The sequence below is a fragment of the Leopardus geoffroyi genome, chromosome C3 (assembly GCF_018350155.1).
Source record: "Leopardus geoffroyi isolate Oge1 chromosome C3, O.geoffroyi_Oge1_pat1.0, whole genome shotgun sequence".
NCBI classification, from domain to species: Eukaryota; Metazoa; Chordata; class Mammalia; order Carnivora; family Felidae; genus Leopardus; species Leopardus geoffroyi.
The window spans coordinates 26,280,718-26,302,105 of record NC_059338.1 but is presented as its reverse complement, the minus strand read 5'-3'; the positions used below and the strand labels follow the sequence as shown (position 1 = coordinate 26,302,105).

Sequence of the window (21,388 nt, the reverse complement as noted above, 5' to 3'; positions counted from 1 at the left end):
TATAAGTCACACATACAAGACACACACTATGGGACAGACATACACATATACCCACCAAGCCAAGCAGGTAGACTTATCCATACCGTGAAACACTTTTAGTTACACATACACAGCCAAGCAGACTGCTCACACTCACTGGGCCACGCACTTGGGAACTGAAGTGTTCAGGCTCAGGGAACTGAAGAGGTTCCCAGGGGCGCAGAGGTTATGTGCTTCCCCGCGGACTCCCAAACGCATGCTCAGACATACCCACGAAGCAGTCACACCACAGCAGAGGCAGACACAGACTCAGGTGGGTGCGGGCTCGGGCCGTGCTGCTGTGGGGGTTCCTCACTGTGTCCTCCCAGCTCACTGCTGAATGGCTTCCTTCTGGACGGCCACTGCCAGCCCCGTGTGATCCTGGGGTCTCAGCGCCGGGCCGGCCCACAGAGGGGCTCTCCCGCTGGGATTTCTACAGCTCCTCTGACAGGGGCCACCCACAGTGCTGCTCAGATCCTTCAGACAAAATACTTCACGACTGCAAATTTCCTGTTGTGATGGAATTCACTTTCCATCCCAGGAAGTGATCATGAGGCACCCAGAGAGGAAACTAGACCCTTAGCCGGCACAGTCAGTCAGCAGTCAGCTAACGACTGCAGTTTGAGGGCCCCAGGCTCACCCAGCCTGTCCCTGTAGGCAGTCCCTTGGCCACACTCTGGCAAGGTCAGCCGTCTCCCAGATCATTTTATTGCTGATCTCTTCTGGTGTGGAAGAGCGGGCGGACTGGGCTTGGCACACGTGTCCTCTCAGGGGAGGGCAGCGGGTGGCAGGGGGGTGAGCCTGTGGGGCGTGGGGGTGGGGAGCCCCGCCTGGGACCTGGGATGGGATGGAGCTCTCCTGCAGGCACACCAGCTGTTTCCACGGCCCCAGCCGTCCTGTCCTGGTGTGGGCTGTCCTCTGCGAATGTGACCCACATTCAGGCCGGCCAGCCCGAGCAGCTCCCCCGGCTCCCTACTGCCTTCCTTCCTTCTGGCTGCCACCCCCTTCCCGCTCCCCATTCTGCACTCGGCGGGGGGGGGGGGTCGCCTTCCGTTGAGAAGGGGGCTGTGACACAGCTGGCTCTGAGTGATTGGCCAGTATGGCTGCCTCCAAAGAAGCCTCCAGAAACCAGGAGAACTCCAAAGCAATGGGACAGCCCTACCCGCTGGGCACCCCCCATTTGGATGCTTGCCTGATCCTCAGAATCTAACCTCCTTTTGTTCCTCTTCAATGTGGGACAAATCTGGTCTCTCCCTTAACCCCGTCTACCCTGCTGATATGGAAAATGGGCTCCCTCTGCCCCACCCCAGCTTGGGGTGCTCCCCTCTCTTCTGGCTCTGAACCTAAGGGCCAACACCTTCCACTCTGGTTGTGCCTTTCTCAGCTCCCCTTCCCACATTCTTACAAACTCCACTAGCCCGAGTTCATTATAAGGACGAGAAATGGCTCAACAGTAGCCCCCCCGGGAAAAGGCCAGTCTGGGACCAGGCTGTGGGGCAGGAGGGTGCTGGGGCCAGGGGGCTACACTGTTGACTTAAAGCCCAGTATGAGGCAGTAATGGGACTCGATGGTCAGAGAGGCACTCACTGCAAGGTGAGCTTCCCCAGAGGAATGGCAGCATCCGGAACCAGGGCTGTCTTGTGCGCGGGCTATTGCACCATACTGTTAAGATACCTTTGCCTATTAATGAAAGTAGCTTGTGTTCTTTGCAGAAAATTTAGAAAATATAAACAAGCTCAAAGGAAGAAACGCAAATTATCCATAATTTCGCCACCCGAAGAGCCATTCTTACTGTGTTTTTGCAATCTGCTCTTTTCACTTAATAGTCTTTCATATCATTAAAATAGTATTCTGCATTGAGGAGGGTACTTGTTGGGATGAGCACTGGGTGTCGTATGTAAGCGATGAATCACAGGAATCTACTCCCTAAACCACTGCATGTTAGCCAACTTGACAGTAAATTATATGAAAAAATAAAATGAAATAGTATTCTGCATTATCTCATCATTTTTTTTTTAATTTTTTTTTTCAACGTTTATTTATTTTTGGGACAGAGAGAGACAGAGCATGAACGGGGGAGGGGCAGAGAGAGAGGGAGACACAGAATCGGAAACAGGCTCCAGGCTCTGAGCCATCAGCCCAGAGCCCGACGCGGGGCTCGAACTCACGGACCGCAAGATCGTGACCTGGCTGAAGTCGGACGCTTAACCGACTGCGCCACCCAGGCGCCCCTATCTCATCATTTTAATAACTATGTAATATTTCATGGCTTATGATAGTAGTAAGAATCCAACTTTCTTTTTTTTTTTTTTTTTTTTTTGGTATTTGTCATATGTGTCCTAAACTATCATTCATCGAATTTTGTTACTTGAGATTGATACTATCATTACCCCAATTATACAAATAAAAAGAGTGAGGCACAGAGAGGCTAACTAACTTGTCCAAGATAACACAGCCAGTAAATGGCAAAGCCAGATTTTGAACCCAGGCCTCTGGCTCTAGAACCCTTATTGTCACATGCTACTTCCTGCCAAACCATGGACATGCCATAGTTTATCATTTCCCCTGGCGATGGCTGTTGACACGGTTTCTGACTTTTTACCATTATAAACAATATTCTGATCAACATTTGTGTGACTCACTTTTATATTCTAGTTATCCATGTTTATTTACTGAAGATCTATTCTCAGAAGTAGAATTTATGAAACAAGGCATAAACATTTTTAGACTTTTAGATCCATTTCCAGATTTCCCTCCAGAAGAATGTTAGCAAGGTACACTCTTACCATCAGGATGGGGGGGGCTGGCCTTTACACTTTAAGAGAAAGCCTGAGAGATGCCTGGGTGGCTCAGTCAATTAAGCTTATGACTTTGGCTCAGGTCATGATCTCATGGTCTGTGAGTTCGAGCCCCGCGTCGGGCTCTGTGCTGACAGCTCAGAGCCTGGAGCCTCCTTCGGATTCTGTGTCTCCCTCTCTCTCTGCTCCTCCCCCACTCGTACTCTGTTTCTGTCTCTCAAAAATAAATAAACGTAAAAATTTTTTTTTTTAAAAAAGAGAGAAAGGCTGACCGTCAGAAGTGTGGCATCACAAGAGGAACAGGACAGTGCAGGGATGGAAGCAGCTGCATGGGGGGCAGCCGGCAGGACTGGAGATGTGCGGTCTGGACAAGACTTGGAGTGTTGGATGGAAGGTACATGGCTGCAGTCAAATGTAGTGATGGGCTGTTGAGCAGAAGAGAGAGAAGTTTGTCCTGAGGCCCTAGAGCAGAAGTGGACGAGTGGGCTGATGTTGACCTTGAGAGAGCCCTGGTCCTCTGTGGGGCCTTGGATGGGCGGGGTGGGTGTTGAATAAATGTTACATGACCTGCTGTCATCCCGGCTTGGGTTGGGGTAGGGCATCCATATGGGGGGGGGGGGGCGAAACCACCCACAAAACATTACATCTCCTCGTCTTAACTGGGGGGTCTGCTCCTCCTCCCACCCCTGCCTCGGGGAGCCTGGCCCAGCCTGGTACTTCTCTCGGTCTATCCCTTCAGAGCCTGAGCAGCACAGCCTGGCTTGTGCCATGGGCCACATAACTCCTCCATTATGCATGAGGGGGACCCGGCGGGGAGCGAATGAGCAAGCCGTGGTGGGGGCGGGGGGCTGAGTGGTTATTAATAAACGAGTGTATTGTGTGGGATTCCATTCACAGCACTTTCAGAGGACGCGGTGGGCTTGAGATAATAAAGCCCTGTTTCTGCCACGGAGGGCTGGGGAGGTGGCAAGTGGGAGGTGGCAAGGAGCAGGGAAACCAGGAATTATTTTGATTCCACCCAGGGCAGGGCTGCTGCGTTTGCTCTGAGACCAGCACCCAGGGGGACGGTCCAGCTGGGATTTTGCTCAGGCCTCCGTCTGCCCACTGGAATGGCCTGGGGTCTAAGAAACGCCTAGCTTTCCATCCCCACCTGTCCCCATGGAGGGAGACTGAGACGACACTGGATGAACCGGAGCTCGACTCGTTCAGGAGACAGGTGGGGTAGTCCGTTCCACCCTGCTCCTGGCCTCCTGCCCCACCCCGTTCCTCCTTCCGGGTGAGTCCTTCTGCTGTGCCCTTCAAAGACTCCAGAGTGGCCTGTGCTAGGACGGTTCCTCATTTCCTGACGATGCTGGAGTTGTGTTTGTGTGCAAGGTCTTCGTGCAAGAAGCAGACCGGCCTGGTGTTAGCATGTGGAACGTGAAGCGAGCAGGCCAGAAGGGGGAGAAGCGATAATGAGGGATTAGCTGCAGTTTCAGGGCAGAGCGGCAAGGGACAAGGCTGCGCAGGGGAGCTTCGGCCTGAGGAGTGACGGGTGTCTGGGAAGGTGAGGTGCTGCAGAGCATTTGGCGGAGGGGGGACTCGGGCTGTGCCTCTGATTGCCAAGCCCGTATTACCTCTGTGACCTGTCCCTCTGGGTTAGCCTTCCTGAGCCCGTCCCTTTCTCTCCCCCAGCCCTTGGCTCTGGGCCCCACCATCCCAAAACAGCCCTCTCCCTCCGGCGGAGCCTGTCCGTCTCAGTCTTGGCGTCTCTGGATCTCAGCCCAGGAACGCAGAAGCTGCTGGTTGGGAAGTTGGGAGACCAAGCGGTTTTGCTTTCCGCCAGCTTCTAGGGATGCTGAGCAGGTTCTGATTCAGGGAATCCTGGTTCCCCTTCACTTAGAGTTGAGCCAAAACAAGAGAGAAGCAGGGCCCGGGGCAGACGTGGGTCACCTGACTCTGTCAGGAGCTAATGGTGCTCCCTTTGGCTTTTGTAACTGTCTCTGGCCCAGAGCTCCCCTGATTTAGGAAACATTTCCTTCTCAAACCAACTCGAAGGACTGCGTGCTAGTTTGGTTGGGAGTTGGGAGGGAGAAGGAGGCCGGTGGCAGGGACTGTCTCTCTTGGCCTCCTCATGGATACATGGCTCCTTGGGGCAGGGCTCGGACTCAGTGACTTGAACTTTTTGTTTGAATTGAGGATTCTGTGACCTTACTTAACCCAGGAAGGTTTGAGGCTGCATTAGAGCCAGAATGGGCTGATTCTAGGTTATTGGAGGCTCAAACCGGAAAGGGAAAATCTCCCCAAAGGCAGGCCAGACCTTTCCCTAGGGCAGTGTCAGGGTCTCGGAGCTGTGCAGGCCCCTCCCTTACCCGAGTGCACAAAGCAAACAATGCAGGCTTCCTTGAGCGCACTGCATCCCTGGATGGCCTGCCCTGATCCTGGTCGCAGGGCTGTGGGGTGAGGAGGTGGCCCTGCAGGGAATTGTAGCTCCAACTTGGGCTCTCCACGCCTGCAGACACTGTGGACAGTCACTTCCCTTCCCCTCCCACGGTCTGAAGAGGCGGTGACTATTTTTAGAAGCATCTGCGTGCTCCTAGGAGCACTGTTCTGTGATTTATGTGCCAGCCTGGATGCTGTTGTACTTAGAGAGGGCACCAGAGCTGGAGACACCTCTGGAGGTCAGGAGTGGGAGTGTGCACGGTCAACCCAACTACAGTCCGCCCGGCTGGGCACCTGGCCTGGAGGAATGACCTGGCGTCTTCCACCAAGATTTTGGGGGGTTCCTACTGACTGTTTTATGGTTGTCAGTTGCTGTAGGAGGTTCCTGGACTATGCAGGAACAGGGACAAGGACCTTCCTCAGAGAGGCAGGCAGGCTGAGTCATGCCATGGAGACTCCCGTCTCGAGAAGACATACCCGGTGTGTACCAGGAGGGGTAGGCAAGGTGGCCTTTCCCAGGGATGGGAAAGCCATTGGCAACTGTAACTGTAACAGGCGACTACTCCCTGAGAACTTATCCTGGGATAGGCACTTCTCCGAGTACTTGACATCTGTTGTCTCCTGCAACCTCCCAACAATCTGTGCTGCTGTCCTTTTAGAATTGAGGAAACTGAGACCCAGAGAAGTTAAGCATGTTGCCCAGTGTCCCATTGTCCATGACCAGGCCAGTGGTCCATCCCGGCTCACGCCCCCGCTCTCTTGAGCCCTTGGGCTGGGCTGCCTCCCAGTAGAAGGCAGCCACATGCTTTGTTTTGGAAAACACAAGACGGACTGAGATCAGACGCAAAAAAAGGACTTCCCAATAGCAGAGGGGTCGTGTGGAATCTTCCTTGGAGATCTTTGAGGAGCATCTAGCACTTCAGGAGGGGGCCATCCTGCAGCCTGGACTCTGAATTGATGACCACGCCAGGGATTTTCTGTCAGGGGCCTGTCCATGAGAGATGCTGGACCACGCATCAGTAGCATAGGGTGTGACCAGTCAGCAGCCTCCGGGCACGCCAAGCACCCAGCTGGGATTTGGCACCTGGAAAAAGGGCTGGCAGGGGGGAGGTTGCTGAGCATTCACCAGGTAGGGAGAGGAAGCCAAGAGATGCCAAGAGAGGCGTCTCTGGAGCAGCCTGTTGTTAATAGGCTTTTCATTTTGGTCTTTAGGTCAGACGTGCCTCGTTCACCCAGAAAGAAATCCATGGCTTTGCTAGGGCTCCGTTCCTGGAACCACACCCCTTCCACAGGATGTAAACATCTATAGTTCACATGTGCTTAGGGACCGCTGCTGGGGGCTCTCCGAGCTGAGGTGGAATTGACGAGCCATCTGGGTGGGATGGGGGCTCCTTCAGCCAGGCACCTGCAGGGCCACTCACCCCATTTCTTGCCCTCTGTCACCCTGATCCGTACCATGGGGGCAGCCTCAAAGAAGGACGTGCGGGGGTGGGAGTTCTGTCTCTTCTCCCTTGTTTTGTGCAGTGAGGAGCGAGTGCACCAGCACCAGGAGGTGGTGTGTGGGAGTGGTCAGACACATGGGTTCCAGTGTCGGGCTTCCTGGGCTCCTGTCCAAGTTCTACCCCTGGCGGGTTGACCTCCCAGTTTCCTCATCTGTCAAGTGTGACATTAATAGCACCTGTTTCTTGGACTCTGTGAAGGTAAATGAACTAATCCGTGAAGTCATTTAGCACAGGAGGAGGGAGGAAGACCCCTCTATCCAGGGCCGTACAGCCATTTCGGTCTCTCTCCCACCCAGCCCCCCACTGTCTTACACCGGGTCCCGGGCCTGCATGGGGGAGGTGGCCTCACCAAGCACTAGGAGTTCTGCTCCTCACCTTGACTCGGGTTAAATAACCCAGCGGTCCTCTGGCTGCGTCCCGCTGCCGTTCCCTTTAGCTGGAGGAGCCAGTGCTAGGCCCGTGCTCAGGGTCCAGGACCCCTGCTCCCTGGGCTGCCTTCATCGCCATTTATTTTGGGTCTACAGAGATAAGAGTCCACTTCTGGTTTATTCCCTGTTTCTGACTTCGCACGTCTTCCCCACAGCTCGGCCATTACCAGCGGTTTCGGGGGCCTGGGATTGAATCATGGTTTTATTCTGCCCTCCCTTCTGCCCCGTGATGGGCTCTCCAGGGCCCTGCCTCCAAGCACTGCACATCCAGCCCACCGTCCCACATCCACCTTCTTCTCTCCGCCTCTTCGGCCCCTTGTCCTGATTGCGTCTGCCCCAGACCCTTTCCTTTCTCTGCCAGCATCCTTCTCCTTTTCCCACCTCTCCCCTGTCCCTGGGCTGAACATCGCCCAGTTTCTACTTCTCAGGGATTCAGGGATACTTTGCACACCTAAAGCAAACATCTGTTGATATTTAAAAGTTCTTAAGGACCCACAGTCTCATCTCCGGGTGAATGCTGCATACTGCTCCTCTGGCATAGGAAGCTTAAAGCAGGGCCCTGTGATAGAGTCAGCCCCACATTGATGATCATTTTTGAAAAGGAGAGGTAACTTTCCACTTGGCTCCAGACTGAGCAGGGTCAGAATGAGGGAGTTAAGTGAGGAGGGCGATACAATGCTTTCTGGCTGCCCCAGTCACTGCCCTGTGCTTTTGATGTATCTCCTCATGCAGTCTCATGGACAACCTGATGAGTCAGATACCACAATCCCCATTCTACCTGTAGAAGGGAAAACAGAGAGGTTAAGTGACTTGCCTTAGGTCACACAGTGATTAAGTGGGAGAGCCGGGATTTGAGTGTGGTTCTGTTTTTCCTAGAACCACGTATCCTCAAGAGGAAGGTGGGTTGGACAGGACACGTTAATGTATGAAGACACATCTGAATTTTGACTACCCTGGAGCTGGATTTCTGACTCTGAACAAATCCAAGTGTCCTGGTTGTGGACTCTGAAGGGAAAAGGGGAGACCCCCCCCCCCCACCTTGAACCACTGTCTATCAGCCTCCAGGGTGGGCCAGCAATGCGGCCACACTGCTGAAGCCATCAGCTTCCCACAAACCACACATGCTGGAAAACACTGTGTTTTGCTGGGAGAAGAGGAATAAAAAACAGAATAAGGAATCTGGAAGTGCCTGAATAATACAGTATTAGAAAGTTAAAGTGCTTTTCCTCCCTAAAAACAGTCTGTGAGGGAACATTCTGCAAACTGTTTGCAGATGCGCCAGAGGCCTGAGGGCCAGAAACCTGCACAAGCCATAGCAGTAACTGCCTCCAATCTCCAGGCTCTGGGCTGTTGTCAGGGCTCTCTCCCTCCCCATGCCCCTCAGCTCCCCTGCTGGGGGCTCTTTGTAGAGGAAGACGTTGTAAGTGACATGGTAATGGGCCTAAACATACCCCAAGAGCCAATGGTAGGTGCCAGCTGCCCTGTCCCCCCCCCCCCCCCCAAATCTCTACCCAAGACAGGATGTGATTAACCAGTTCTGAGGAGCGTTTGGAACTCAACTTTCAGCAGCCTGAGGAGAGGTCTGATGGGGTCTTTGTTTGCCTGAATGTGAAATTCTGGGGTTGGTGGGGAGAGGTGGAGGGAGGAGGGGTCTTCAGGCCCTTTAGACTCAGCGTAGAATCATAGAATCGCCTGGTAAATGCACGGTCATTTGGGATGCATTGTCTTCCTGCGTAAGCCTTTAAGATCTGCCTTCTAAATTACTACTAAAGCATGTGACTCTTGTACCCGAGCTCTTAGGGTTTTTAATTTTTTCACTCTTAAATTCAACTGTATTGGGGTATAATTTGCATTCAATAAAATGTACTCATTGTAAGGGTATAGTCAGATGAGATTGACATATGCATATACCCATGTAACCACCATTCCAATCAAGTTATAGAATATTTCATCACCCCTGAAAATGCCCTCATCCCATCTGCAGGCAGTCTCCCCCCCAGCTGCTGGCCCCAGGCAACCACAGAGCAGCTTTCTGTCACTATAGATTGATTTGCCTGTTCTGGATATCCATGTGTGTGCAATATGGTCTTTGTTGCTGCTAGGGATAGATAAGCCTCGGGGGAGAATAAGTTATTTGAGACTCCTGCACAGGCGTGGCCCCTGCCAGGGGATCTCCCATCTCTGCACCCTCTCTGTCCCTCTTGAGCCCTTTAGCCCACTGCTGCCTTGGGTCTGTGGCAGGAGAAAGATCACTCTCTTCCCTCTGCTTTGGCACTGACTCCAGGGAAATGGTAGGGAGAGGACGGTTGGGGGAATTCTGGGCTGTGGATGCAGAACTCAAGATGTGGGGGATGACTTTCAACCATGAGAAATGGATGTGTGGTTCTGAGAGAAAGCTTGGGTAATGTGGCAGTAGACGGGCAACTGAGCTGGCCTCTCTCCTGCCACAGGCTTTGTTACCACTGTTGCTGCCATTCTTGCATCTAGGTGGGTATGAAAGCTGCTTCCCTGAAACTCAGGGGTTCTTTTGAATGAATTGAGAGTCAGGGAAGGAGAGGAAGCAGACTTCAGGTCCAGCCTGTGTGTGTCCTGCCTGGCAAGGATGTGTTGGAGGACAAATAAGGAGCCTGGCTTGTTGGCTATCTTGGAAATGGGGGCTGACCACACCACACCCTTCTCCTTGTGCTCAGGTCTGCAGCTTCTCCTCTCCTGGGGCAGGAGGGAAGGGTAGCACATGACACTGATTCTTACATAGTGGCAGGACCCAGGTGCCAACCTGGTAGAGAAGGACACAGTGCTAAGGATTTGCTGCAATTTGCATAACCCTTCTGGGATCCCATCATCTCTGCAAATGAGCATATTTTAAGGATATTTTAAGGGTGCTTTTATCTCTTGGGAAAAAGGGATAAAAACTAAAGCCAAGATGCTGTCGTTATGGTATTTTTTCTTTTCTTCTTATTCTTATCATCATCATCATCATCATCATCATTATTTCTCTGTGGTAAAATACACTGTTGGGGAGGAAGAAATTTTTCCATGTCCATCAAGATTCTTCTAGCTGAAATGAGAATTAAATTGAGATGAAAGAGAGTAACAGGAGAACATCAAATTTAATTTCATACATAAAGGGAATCCACACAGACGTGAAAATCCAAAGACAGTCAGGCAAATATATAAGGAGAAGGGGTAGGGGTCTGGGACTTCAAAGGGAAGGAATGCAATTCACAGGAAGATGAAAAAAGAGTTTGGTAAACTAATGTTTGCTGTGCCACTCAGAAACAATGGGACATGGAAGACTTTGACCAATCAGGCCTTAGTAAGTTCCTCCCTGTCTCCCCTATCTAGTTTATATCATAACGTAGTTATCTGTGGTGATAGAGCTTCTCCTGGAACATCTTTGTTTCTTCAAGGAGAGAAAAGAAACTAAATTCTTTTAGGCAGTTGTGTATATGTAGGAGGCAGAGATCAATGTTTCTTCCAGAGTCTTCTGGGTCTTGATTGTTTTCAGCTTAAGAACCTTTTTATAATCTGCATGCCAAAGTTTACCATTGTCAACATTTTTGGTTGTACAGTTCAGTGGCATTAGATACATTTTCATCGTTGTGCAACCATCACCGCCATCCATCTCCAGAACTTATCATCTTCCCAAACTGAAATTCCATACCCATTAACTCCCCATGCCCCACTCCTCCTGGCACCTGGCAGCCATCATTCTACTTTCTGTGTCTAGGAATCCCACTGCTCTAGGTATGTCATATAAGTAGGATCATGTAGTGTTTGCGTGCCTGCCTTGGATCACTCAGCATAATGTCTTCCAGATTCATCCGTGTTGTAGCAAGTGTCAGAATTCCATTCCTTCTTAAAGCAGAATAACATTTCATTGTATAGGTAGACCACATTTTGTTTATCCATTCATCTGTCAATGGACATCTGAGTTGTTTCTGCCTGTTGGCTGTTGTGAATAATGCTGCTATTATGAACGTTTGTATACAAATATCGGTTTGAGTCATTATGGTATTTAAATGCTCAGCAGCCCCTCCTAGCAGCTCCTCCTGCTTAAATTCACTGCTGCCCAAGGCCCAGAGTGGTGTGCATTCATGCTCCCCTAGCCTGGCACCCTGTCTCCTCTAAGTTGGTGCCTGTGGCAAATGGTACCCTTCAAATACTTCAGTGTTTGATGGGTAGTGGGCACTTAGGTTTTCCAGGCAATGGAATTTTGAGTTCTTTTTTCTAGAAGCTTTCTTTTTCAGTGTGTTTTAGTTACTCTTGGCCCCTGCCAGACTTTGGGAGTTTGAGTCCGTTAAGCTTCTTAATATAAGAATACAGTAGAACATCTTTGTTTCTTCAAGGAGAGAAAAGAAACTAAACTTTGTCAAGTATCTATTATGTGCTATCAGATACCTGTGCTATTAGGCACCGTTCAAGGTGCTACCAAAGTACTGCTTGCTTTATGTCCTTTTATAGGGCTGTCCTATGAGATAGGTCACAACCGGAGTTTTAAGGGTAAGGAAACTGAGGAGAGGCTCCGAGAAGTTAAGTCACTTGCCCAGGCTCACTGAGGCCAACACTCTTTCTATACACCACCTAAATACCTCCCTGGTCTTTCAGATAAAAATGAGCCACAGAAATTTCCTGGATGTTTTCTTTACAATGGAAATCGAAGCCTGGAGTTTCCCCTATGATTTGAAAAGAGCAGTCCTTTAGGCTTCCTTGCCCTAGTTTTGGTAAAATATAGAATTATTAATTAAGGTTTTGGGTTGTTTTTCAGAATATACAAAAGTAGAGAACACTATCATGAATCCCCATATACCCATCTCCCAGCTTCGATAATTATGGACACTTGGCCTGTCTTGTTTCATCAATCAGGTTCTTCTTTTTGATCCGTGGGGTCCTCCCAAGTGGTATGGCAGCAGTTGGTGTTTTCTGGAAGAGAGAAGGGGACTCGGCAGGTCTGGGAATCGCAGAGCTAAATCTCTTCCCAGCTGGAAGAGTGTTAATTGCCACCGGTTGGAATCCCCTCTGATGGTTCATTATTCAGCTGGTTACTGAACACCGTCCAGGAGGCAGGGGGAGGAGGGCACATCTTTTGAGAGGCCTAGCGGGACCTGGCAGGGTGGTATGCAGAGAGGCTTCCCTTTCTTAGAGCATTTTCCTCCTACTGTTTGATTTTATTGGAATTCTCCTGAGCGGCAAGAGAGAAGGTTATGTGAGGATAACTGTCCCCTTAGGAGAACAATGCTAAGCCAAAGCTGTCTTGCGGTGGAACAGGGACTGGTGGGAAATAAGCCTAGAGCCTCTTCAACCAGATTTATTTAGCAAACATTTTCCCTTTTTATTTAATGAATATCCACAGTGTGCCAGGCACCGTGCTAGATGCAGCAGACCCAACCAGGAAACCTTGGTATCTGCTCTCAAAAAGTTTGTGGTCCACAAAAATAAGGACTGGTAACAACCAACACTTGTATGTGCCAGATGCTGCCAAAGTTTTGTGTACATTGTCTCACTTAGACCCCCCACCCCACCCCAAGCAATCTGTAAGATGGGTACAATCACGTCCATTTTACGGATGAGGAAAGCGGGGCTTCATGCTGCCCTGTCTGTGCACCGTGAGTATAGGCAGGGGAAGACCCAAGGTCAGGAGAGGGCCAGGACCGTCTCTTAGGCTGCAGGAATGTGCTTCTGTAAAACCCCACCAGATGTGCTTCCTCATAGGATTGAGGGCAGCCAAATGGCACATTTTCCCTCTGGACTTTATAGAGGACCGTGGGATTGATTTTTATTTCAAAGACAGGGCAGTTCTTTGGGAGGAGGGGAGGAGTGAAGACTGGAACGTGAGAAAGAGTTCTTTCCTGAGGCTGTGGCAAGGGATAAAGAGTTTGAGTTTTATTTAAAAAGGTTTGGTGTCTTTCAAGCTGGTGGGACTGAAAGAGGTAGTTTTAAGGAGAGGAGAGGAGCAGTTTCGGATCTGGGCTGACCCTGTCCAGCGATCAGGTGATTTGGGGTTCTCGGGGTGAGTGGGGCCCCCGGTCACAGGAGCAGCTGGTGGTGCCATCCCTGTCCTTCTGGGGTGAGGCCGGCTCCGTGTGCCCAGTTTCTGCATGGAAGCCTGCTTTGTGAGTTTGAACGTATTTTCTATGATTAGCTTGGCTAGTGTCTCTAGCAAGGGGGCAGTAAATGATTTATTTAACAATTTTTTAAGTTTATTTTTTTATTTAGAGAGAGAGAGCAGGGGAGAGGCAGAGGGGGGCGGCGGGGGGAGACAGAATCCCAAGCAGGCCCCACACTGTCAGCACAGAACCCGGACGTGGGGCTCGAACCTACAAACCTTGAGATCATGACCTTAACCGAAATCCGGAGTCAGACGCTTAACTGACTGAGCTACCCAGGCACTCTAGTTAATGTTTTATTTTAAAAGACAACCTATGAACCTCTTTCCACTCACCCCAGGCAACTCTTCAGCCCTGCCCACGTGTAAGCCATAACCTGCAGGGTTAAGGTAAACTTAGAAGGCTCTGTCTGCCTGCCCGAAAAGAGATGTGAGGGCTGGGCTCTCCTTAAAGAAACTGAGAGAAAAGAGAAGTGTTTATTATTAGCAGTCTGATTTTTTTATTTTATTTTTTAAATTTATTTTCAAAACCAGAGACAGATTTTTCTATGGTGAAATCAGGTGTGAGGCACCATCTAGACCAGAAGCAGGAGGAAGGAACGTTTCAAGTTCTTTCCGGTTATGTCATTTTGGTCTTGTTCCCTCGTGGTCCCCACCCTGGGTTCCCAGGTCATTGAAAAGCGAGATTGAGGCAGGATCAGCCTCATATAGAACCCCAGAGAAAATCCTGTCTTCAGATCAATGCATTGTGTCCATTTGGACCTTGGTGACAGAGAGAGGGGACATGAAAATGGATGAAGACACCTCTTTCAGGAATGGAGGGCGTCCCAAACTGGCGAGACAAACGTGTCTGTCCTTTCAGAACAGGCCAGCACAGAGGGCGGCCGCCTGCCCGACCTCGGGGGACTGCAACTCATAGCTGATGGTTGCTATGGATACGGGCCACTGGGGCTCCCCTGGGGCAGTGCAGAGTTGGAGGCATGGAGCTGTTTGTTGCAGTGCTGTGAGGCCTGGTGTCTGCTCTGTCCCCACTGTGGAGCCACGGTGTGAGGGACGGGGGGACCAGCCTCGCCTGAGTGGTGCCTGGGCCTCGAGGACCCCAGGTGGCCAGCCCTGGAGGGGCGGGTGTACCTGAAGTAGGCCACACCTGTGCAGAGTCACTGGGCTTTAGGTGACACATGGGGGACCTGTCCATTGGTGCTGGATGCTCAGTCCTCTCCTTTGCCTCCTGATTTTGGAGGCCTGGCAGAGCTAACGCTCATAGCCCCCCAGACCCGGGAGCACATTTCTGGATTGGAGGCACTACCCAGGGGAGCGTCACTGCGAGTGGGGCTCTATGCTGGAGGCTGCAGGGAAGGTATTAACAGGTAGGAGGAGCATAGTTTGTGCCATCTGGGCACTCCTGGTATGAGGGGAGAGACAGTGTCCCTGCCCTCCGTAAGCTTCCCGTTTGGTGGGGACAACCAGAGGTACACGAAGGACTCAGGGGAGTGGACAGAGACAGGGGTGAGGAAACCTGTCACTTCACATTTGCCATGAAGTCAGACGCCTCGCAGGTGTCCTGGGTACGTACGGGGGCCCTTCCTGCCCCTCGGGACTCACTACGGCCGCCCCTCCCCGAGGCTCCCCCCACTTCTGCCACGCTGGGCCCTGGGGTCTTCCTGAGACCCTGGCTGGCTCGTGCAGCGGGGCCCTTCCTTGCTATTGCCTTGTTTGGGGCCTGTCTTTCTCCATCACCTCCCAGCTCCCTCCCTGTGCCACCTTATTTACTCAGACCTCTGCTGTGGTGTCATTTCCTGACCACCCTGTGGCAAGCAGCCCCTCCGGGCTTCCCACATCCCTCACTTAGCCTCTCTGCCTGCTTTACTTTTCTTCACCGCATTTGTGCTGTCTACTAGTCTACTGTTTCATTGCCTGCCTCCCCCGCTGGACAGTCAACTCCTCCAGTGCAGGGACAATGCCTTGTTTAGCACTGGGTCCCATGGCTAAGAGTATCACCTGGCACCTGGGAGGTACTCAATAAATATTGGATGAATGAGTGACAAACTGGGTAGCTCAGGGTTCGCACTGAATTTTCTGAGAATGTTGACAACCGCTTTTATGTTATTCTACCACTTGTAAAGATAAAACTTCTCACTTGCGATTCTAATTTGTGATTGAAAGACATCTTCTTAAAATTAGATTTTGGTTTCCTAAGACAGTATCTCTCACATGGGGTATAGACACCCCAGGAGTTACTTAGATATAATCATGGGAGTTGGGGGATTTTTTTTTTTAATTTTTTTTTTCAACGTTTATTTATTTTTGGGACAGAGAGAGACAGAGCATGAACGGGGGAGGGGCAGAGAGAGAGGGAGACACAGAATCAGAAACAGGCTCCAGGCTCTGAGCCATCAGCCCAGAGCCCGACGCGGGGCTCGAACTCACGGACCACGAGATCGTGACCTGGCTGAAGTCGGACGCTTAACCGACTGCGCCACCCAGGCGCCCCACAGGAGTTGGGGGATTTTTGTTACCTTTGGAGGACTGTGTGTAGTTCCTGGAAATCACGTACGTACAGCTTGTGGGGTAGGGAGCATTGGAGGTACCCTCGGGAGAACTTTCTGGAAAGTAGACCTTGAGCAGCAAGTTGAAAGAAAGGGGCAGGTCTTTTTTTTTTTTTTTTTTAAGTTTATTTATTTTGAGAGAGAGAGAGAGAGAGATCATGTGAGTGGGGGAAGGGTCAGAGAGAGAGGAGAGAGAGAATCCCAAGCAGGCTCTGTGCTGACAGGGTAGAGCCCGATGCAGGCCTTGATCTCACAAACTGTGAGATCATGACCTGAACTGAAATCAAGAGTCGGACATTTAGCTGGCTGAGCCGCGAGGTGCCCCGACAGGGGCAGGTCCTTGTACAAGACAGAAAGGCATTGACTTGCTTTCAGGGTCTGGTTTATCATGGTAGGAGGCCATATGGGGCCAGCCCCCACGGGCCATTGGATCCCAGCATATCTACTTATCTGACGTGGAGTCTCAGCTTGGACAGAGCCAGGTGAACCAGCTTTCGTGCCCCGAAAGCCTGGATTTGAGTGACAGCCGTGCAGGGCTGGGACTGCACTGGAGCGATGACCCATAAACCCTGCTCTCTGGCCCCCTCCCCATCACTTACGTCTTACTGAAGTCTTGTTGGCATGACGGCCCCCCAGAGAGCACTGCCCCACCCCCCGCCGTGGCCTGTGCAGCTGGGGTGTGGAGTCTGTGCAAGAGTCAGCTGGCAGGTGGAAGATGACCCAGCCCTCGGACGACAGTCCCGGGCTCACCAGCTTGCGGTCCTTTGTTTAACTGGGAATCAACCAGGCCAGAGGTCAGCATTTTCCTTGGAAGACTGTCAGAGCCTGCCTGTGGTTGAGGGGGAACAGGGTCAAGTTCCCAGGGAGTGTGCCAGGATAAGGCCCTATCTCCGGAATCAGCTCTCCATTGTCTGCAGCCTGGTCACCGAACTGTAGACCTGAGCCTTTGGGACGCCCTTTACAGACCACGCAGTGACCTCCTTGCTGTAGGGATGAGGTGCCTGAGGCCCAGAGTTACCGGAGAGCTGGGACCTGGACTCGCTCAGTGCTGTTTCTGCCGCCTCCTGTTTGTGTCGGGGGCCCAGGTGGCCGTGAGATACGTGCCACGGGGTCTCAGCACCTTGGTTTCTACACTGCGCGCAGAAGTATCAAGGTCTGCTTTGGGAGGTTAAACATATCCCGCTGTCTGCTGGAGTGACACTTGTTCTCCTTGGACACGTGGCTGTGATGTGGCTTCCTCACCCCGTTGGGAGCGGTGGAAGGCACGGGCACAGGACGCCCAGCCGTGGAGGTGAAGTGTGTGTAGAGCGTGGCCCTGAAATGGAGGGGAGGGGTCCGTGCCCGGCAGGGCTCTACCCTTCTCTGTCCGCCAGCTTCCCTTCCATCTGCCTTAAGTGCTTCCAGGGTCACTCATCGTGGTGCCGGTTCCTGAAATCACCCTCTGGGTTTTCAGGTCCCTTCCTCCTGCCCCGTCCCCAGCCTGGAGGATGGGATTGTGTGGAGGCAAGCAGAAGGGGGCTGGGGCAGGGAGGATGCCTGACGTAGAAGATGCTGAAGGCCTGTTCTACCTCCTTAATTTGGGACCTTGAGGAGGGAGTGAGTGATGTCTGAGTGTGAAGAGCTCTGGTTTGGGAGCCCAGGAGACAGACTGGCACCCAAGCCCCTCCCCCTAACCTCGAACAGGCTACTTAACCCTTCTGAGCCTCAGTTTCCTTATCTAAAAAGTAGAGTTAAAAGCACCTCACACACCACGCTGTGATGACGACTCACTGAGTTACTGAGATATCAGTAGAGTACTTATCTGTGTGCCCAGCCCCTAGTAGGTATTCGTGTAACTCAGCATCATGGTCCTCACCACATGATGGCTGAGTGCCTGCACTGTGCCCAACACAGTGCTGGATGTTCTAGAAAATAGAGGGAATTGGGGCGCCTGGGTGGCTCAGTCAGTTGAGTGTCCAACTTCAGCTCAGGTCATGATCTGACCGTTCAGGAGTTCAAGTCCCGCATTGGGCCCACTGTTGTCAGCACAGAGCCGGCTTAGGATCCTCTGTCCCCCTCTCTCTGTCCTTCCCCCACTTGTGCTCTCTCTCTCTCAAAAATGAATAAATATTTTAAAAAAGAAAATAAACAGAATCACACACACCAGCCATTGGGCATTGGTCTCACTAGAAAGAGAAGGATACGTAAAAGAGAGGACCATGCAAAACATAGACATAAATCTAAAATGGGGAGATTTTGACTAAATAGGGGTGTTGGGGAGAAACCTGTCAGGGAAGAAGGTGACTTTAAAGGTCTTTTGAGGCACTGAGGGCGGGATTAGGAGAAAGCTTGATATATATATGCAAAGTAATATTCCACTTTTAGTATCTCTCCCCACCCTTTTCTCCCTAAGTGAACACTTGAGAATCACACAGTGGGCTTCAAGGAGGAAGTCCACGGCCAGGCGGCCAGTAGCCCGGGGAATGTTCACAGTCACCTTGCCCTCCTGGGGGCAGAGACCACTGGAGCCTCCTTCTCAAAGACGAGAGCATCTGCGTGGCCCGAGAGAGGAAGAATCTTCCACCGGCTCCGCTCTCACTGGACTCTGTGGGATGCTAGGAATATTTTTCAACCCACCGAAGGAGAAAGAACTGACCAGGGCTGGTGCCAAAATATTCAGTAAATTCAAAAGAGTCTTTTGTTCGATGAAGAAAGCGGCTGGCCTGGAGCCTCCTCTTCTGATTTGACATCACAGCCTGGTGGGCGGGGCCTACCATTCTTGTCCAGCCCCGATTTTACCGGTGGGTTCAAAGGCAGTTAGCCTGTCCAGGATTCTCTAGGAAAGCTCACATCTGGTTCCACGTGTTTGTGTGACAGCTGTAGGCAAATCCTTGGGCCCCTCTGGCCTTAGCGGCTTCACCTGTGAAATGGCCCCCGCTGGCCCCGCTCTCTGACGGGCGAGTTCTGACCGGGGGGTCCCCAGCTCCAGCTCTCAGCTCTGAGCTTGGAGAACGTGAGCGTCGCCCCTTCCCAGATGGGCACTCCGGGATGCCAAACGTGCAATTCTGCCATTATCCGAAACACGTTTGAGCTCTGCTTTGGAATTTGCCTTGGAGCTGGGGCACGTACTTTCAATATCCTCAATGTAGGGGCAGTCTTCTTCCTTCTAGAGGAAGCTGATTTCCTCATCAGGACAGTAAGTCATGTAGTGTACATATGTCATGCCAATAAGGATATGATCGAACTGAATGCAGATACTTTTAGTTCCAAACAAAGGAAGCTGATTTTGTTGTGCTTTAAGTGGACTCGGAAGTCAGTTCCAAGTAAAGTGGTTTTTGGGGTTTTTTTTTTAATTTTTAGTGTTTGTTTATTTTTGAGGGAGAGAGAGACAGAGCACAAGCAGGTGAGGGGCAGAGAAAGAAGGAGACACAGAATCCAAAGCAGGCTCCAGGCTCTGAGCTGTCAACACAGAGCCCGACGCGGGGCTCGAACTCACGGACCGCGAGATCATGACCTGAGCTGAAGTCGGCCGCTTAACCAACTGAGCCACCCAGGTGCCCCAATATACTCCATTTTTAATATACTCCCCTGGCCTAACTGAAGGGGTTTTGGTGATCGAATCCAACACCCTTGTTGTACAGATTGATGAAAAACTGAGGTACGGGGAGAAGTGCCTCCCTTGCCAGGGGCTCTGTAACTAGTCTAGTTACACAGCTGACAGTGGGATCCAGGCATCCTATATGCCCTGTCTGGTGCTTCTCAAGCTAGACTTTCCTGGTTGGAGACTGGTTAACATGACCATCGGCTTTGAGGACTTTGCAGAACCTTTTGAATTTCAAATGATCTGGCCTGTCATCCCCTTTAGTACCACCAAGTCATGAGTTTTCATCTCACCACAGAAATAGCTTGTGTCTAGTTTGCCTTTTTTATTGTGATAAAACCTACACAACCTGTAATCGTGCAGTTCTTTAATGTGAAGTACATACACATCGTGCGGCCATCAACACCATCCATGTCCAGAACTTTTTCACCTTCCCAACCCGAAACTCTGTCCCCATTAAAGAGTAACTCCCCACGAGGCGCCTGGGTGGCGCAGTCGGTTAAGCGTCCGACTTCAGCCAGGTCACGATCTCGCGGTCCCTGAGTTTGAGCCCCGCGTCAGGCTCTGGGCTGATGGCTCAGAGCCTGGAGCCTGTTTCCGATTCTGTGTCTCCCTCTCTCTCTGCCCCTCCCCCGTTCATGCTCTGTCTCTCTCTGTCCCAAAAATAAATAAACGTTGAAAAAAAAAAAAAAAAAGAGTAACTCCCCAGATCCACCTCCCCACGCTGCCCCCCAGTAACCACGGTTCTACTTCCTATCTCTGAATTTAACTACTCCAGGCACCTCAGAGAAGTGGAATCATACAGTATTTATCCTCTTATGACTGGCTCATTTCATTTAGTGTAACGTCTTCAAGGTTCCTCCGTGTTGTACCACATATCAGAATTCCTTAGCTTTTAGATTTTATTATTTATTTATTCTTTAGTATGTATGTATGTATGTATGTATGTACTTATTTATTTGAGAGACAGGGCTCAAGTGAGTGAAGGGCAGAAAGAAGGGGCAGAGAGAGAGAGAGAGAATCCCAAAAGGGGCAGAGAGGGAGAGAAAGGGAGAGAGAGGAAGCAGGGCTCACCCAATGCGGGGCTCAAACTCATGAGCCACGAGATCATCATCTGAGCTGAATTTGGATGCTTAACCGACAGAGCCACCCAGGCGCCCCTCTGTCCTTTTTATTTATTTATTTATTTATTTTTAAAAAATTTTTTACATTTATTTGTTTTTGATAGAGACAGAGCACAAGCAGGTGAGGGGCAGAGAAAGAGGGAGACACAGAATCCAAAGCAGGCTCCAGGCTCTGAGCTGTCAGCACAGAGCCCAACGCGGGCCTTGAACTCACAAACTGTGAGATCATGACCTGAGCTGAAGTCGGATGCTTAACCGACGGAGCCACCCAGGTGCCCCTTTGCCCTTTTTAAAACTGAATAACATTCAGGGTTCCTGGGTGGCTCTGTTGGGTAAGTGTTCAGCTCTTGATTTTAGGTCAGGTAATGATCTCATGGTCATGGGGTTGAACCCCAGGCTCAGTGCTACAGTGCAGAGTCTGCTTGGGATTCCCTCTCCCTCTGTCTCTCTGTCTCGAAACAAACAAACAAACAAACAAACAAACAAACAAACAAACTTAAAAGAGTACTGAACAATATTCTGTCGTATGTACGTACCTCATTTTGTCTATCCATTCGTCTGTTGACGGACACTTGGGCTGCCTCCACTTTTTGATTATTGTGAATAATACTGCCGTGAACTTGGGCGTGCAAATATCTGTTTGAGTCCCTGCCTTCAGTTCTTTTGGGTATATAACCAGGAGTGGAGTTGCTGGATCAAACAGCAATTCTGTGTTTAATTTTCTGAGGAACCTACTTTGCTTATGCTTCTGGGAGCTTAAGGATCTGCTATGGACAAATTTGTGGCTCACAGAGTCTGAATAGTCCTCGGCTCTCACCCCTGTGTTGTTGGCATTGGGAGGTGATCGGCTGCCCTGAGGCCTGGG

The 21,388-nt window shown here is 51.0% G+C and overlaps 1 protein-coding gene across 19 annotated transcripts in view; it reads left to right on the top strand.

Annotated features, from left to right (window-relative positions):
* Positions 1 to 21,388, top strand: part of NFASC (neurofascin) — a 183,821-nt gene that overhangs the window by 35,777 nt on the left and 126,656 nt on the right. Inside the window, exon 1 of one of the 19 annotated variants that reach the window (XM_045456305.1) lies at positions 3,818 to 4,032. The exons of 17 other annotated variants lie outside the window; for them this stretch is intronic. In XM_045456305.1, the coding sequence (XP_045312261.1) occupies positions 4,001 to 4,032 (32 nt within the window). In that variant the 5' untranslated portion in view covers positions 3,818 to 4,000. Of the gene's footprint in view, positions 1 to 3,817; positions 4,093 to 21,388 lie in introns of those variants that run through there. One more of the 19 variants, XM_045456300.1, reaches the window with a different exon arrangement.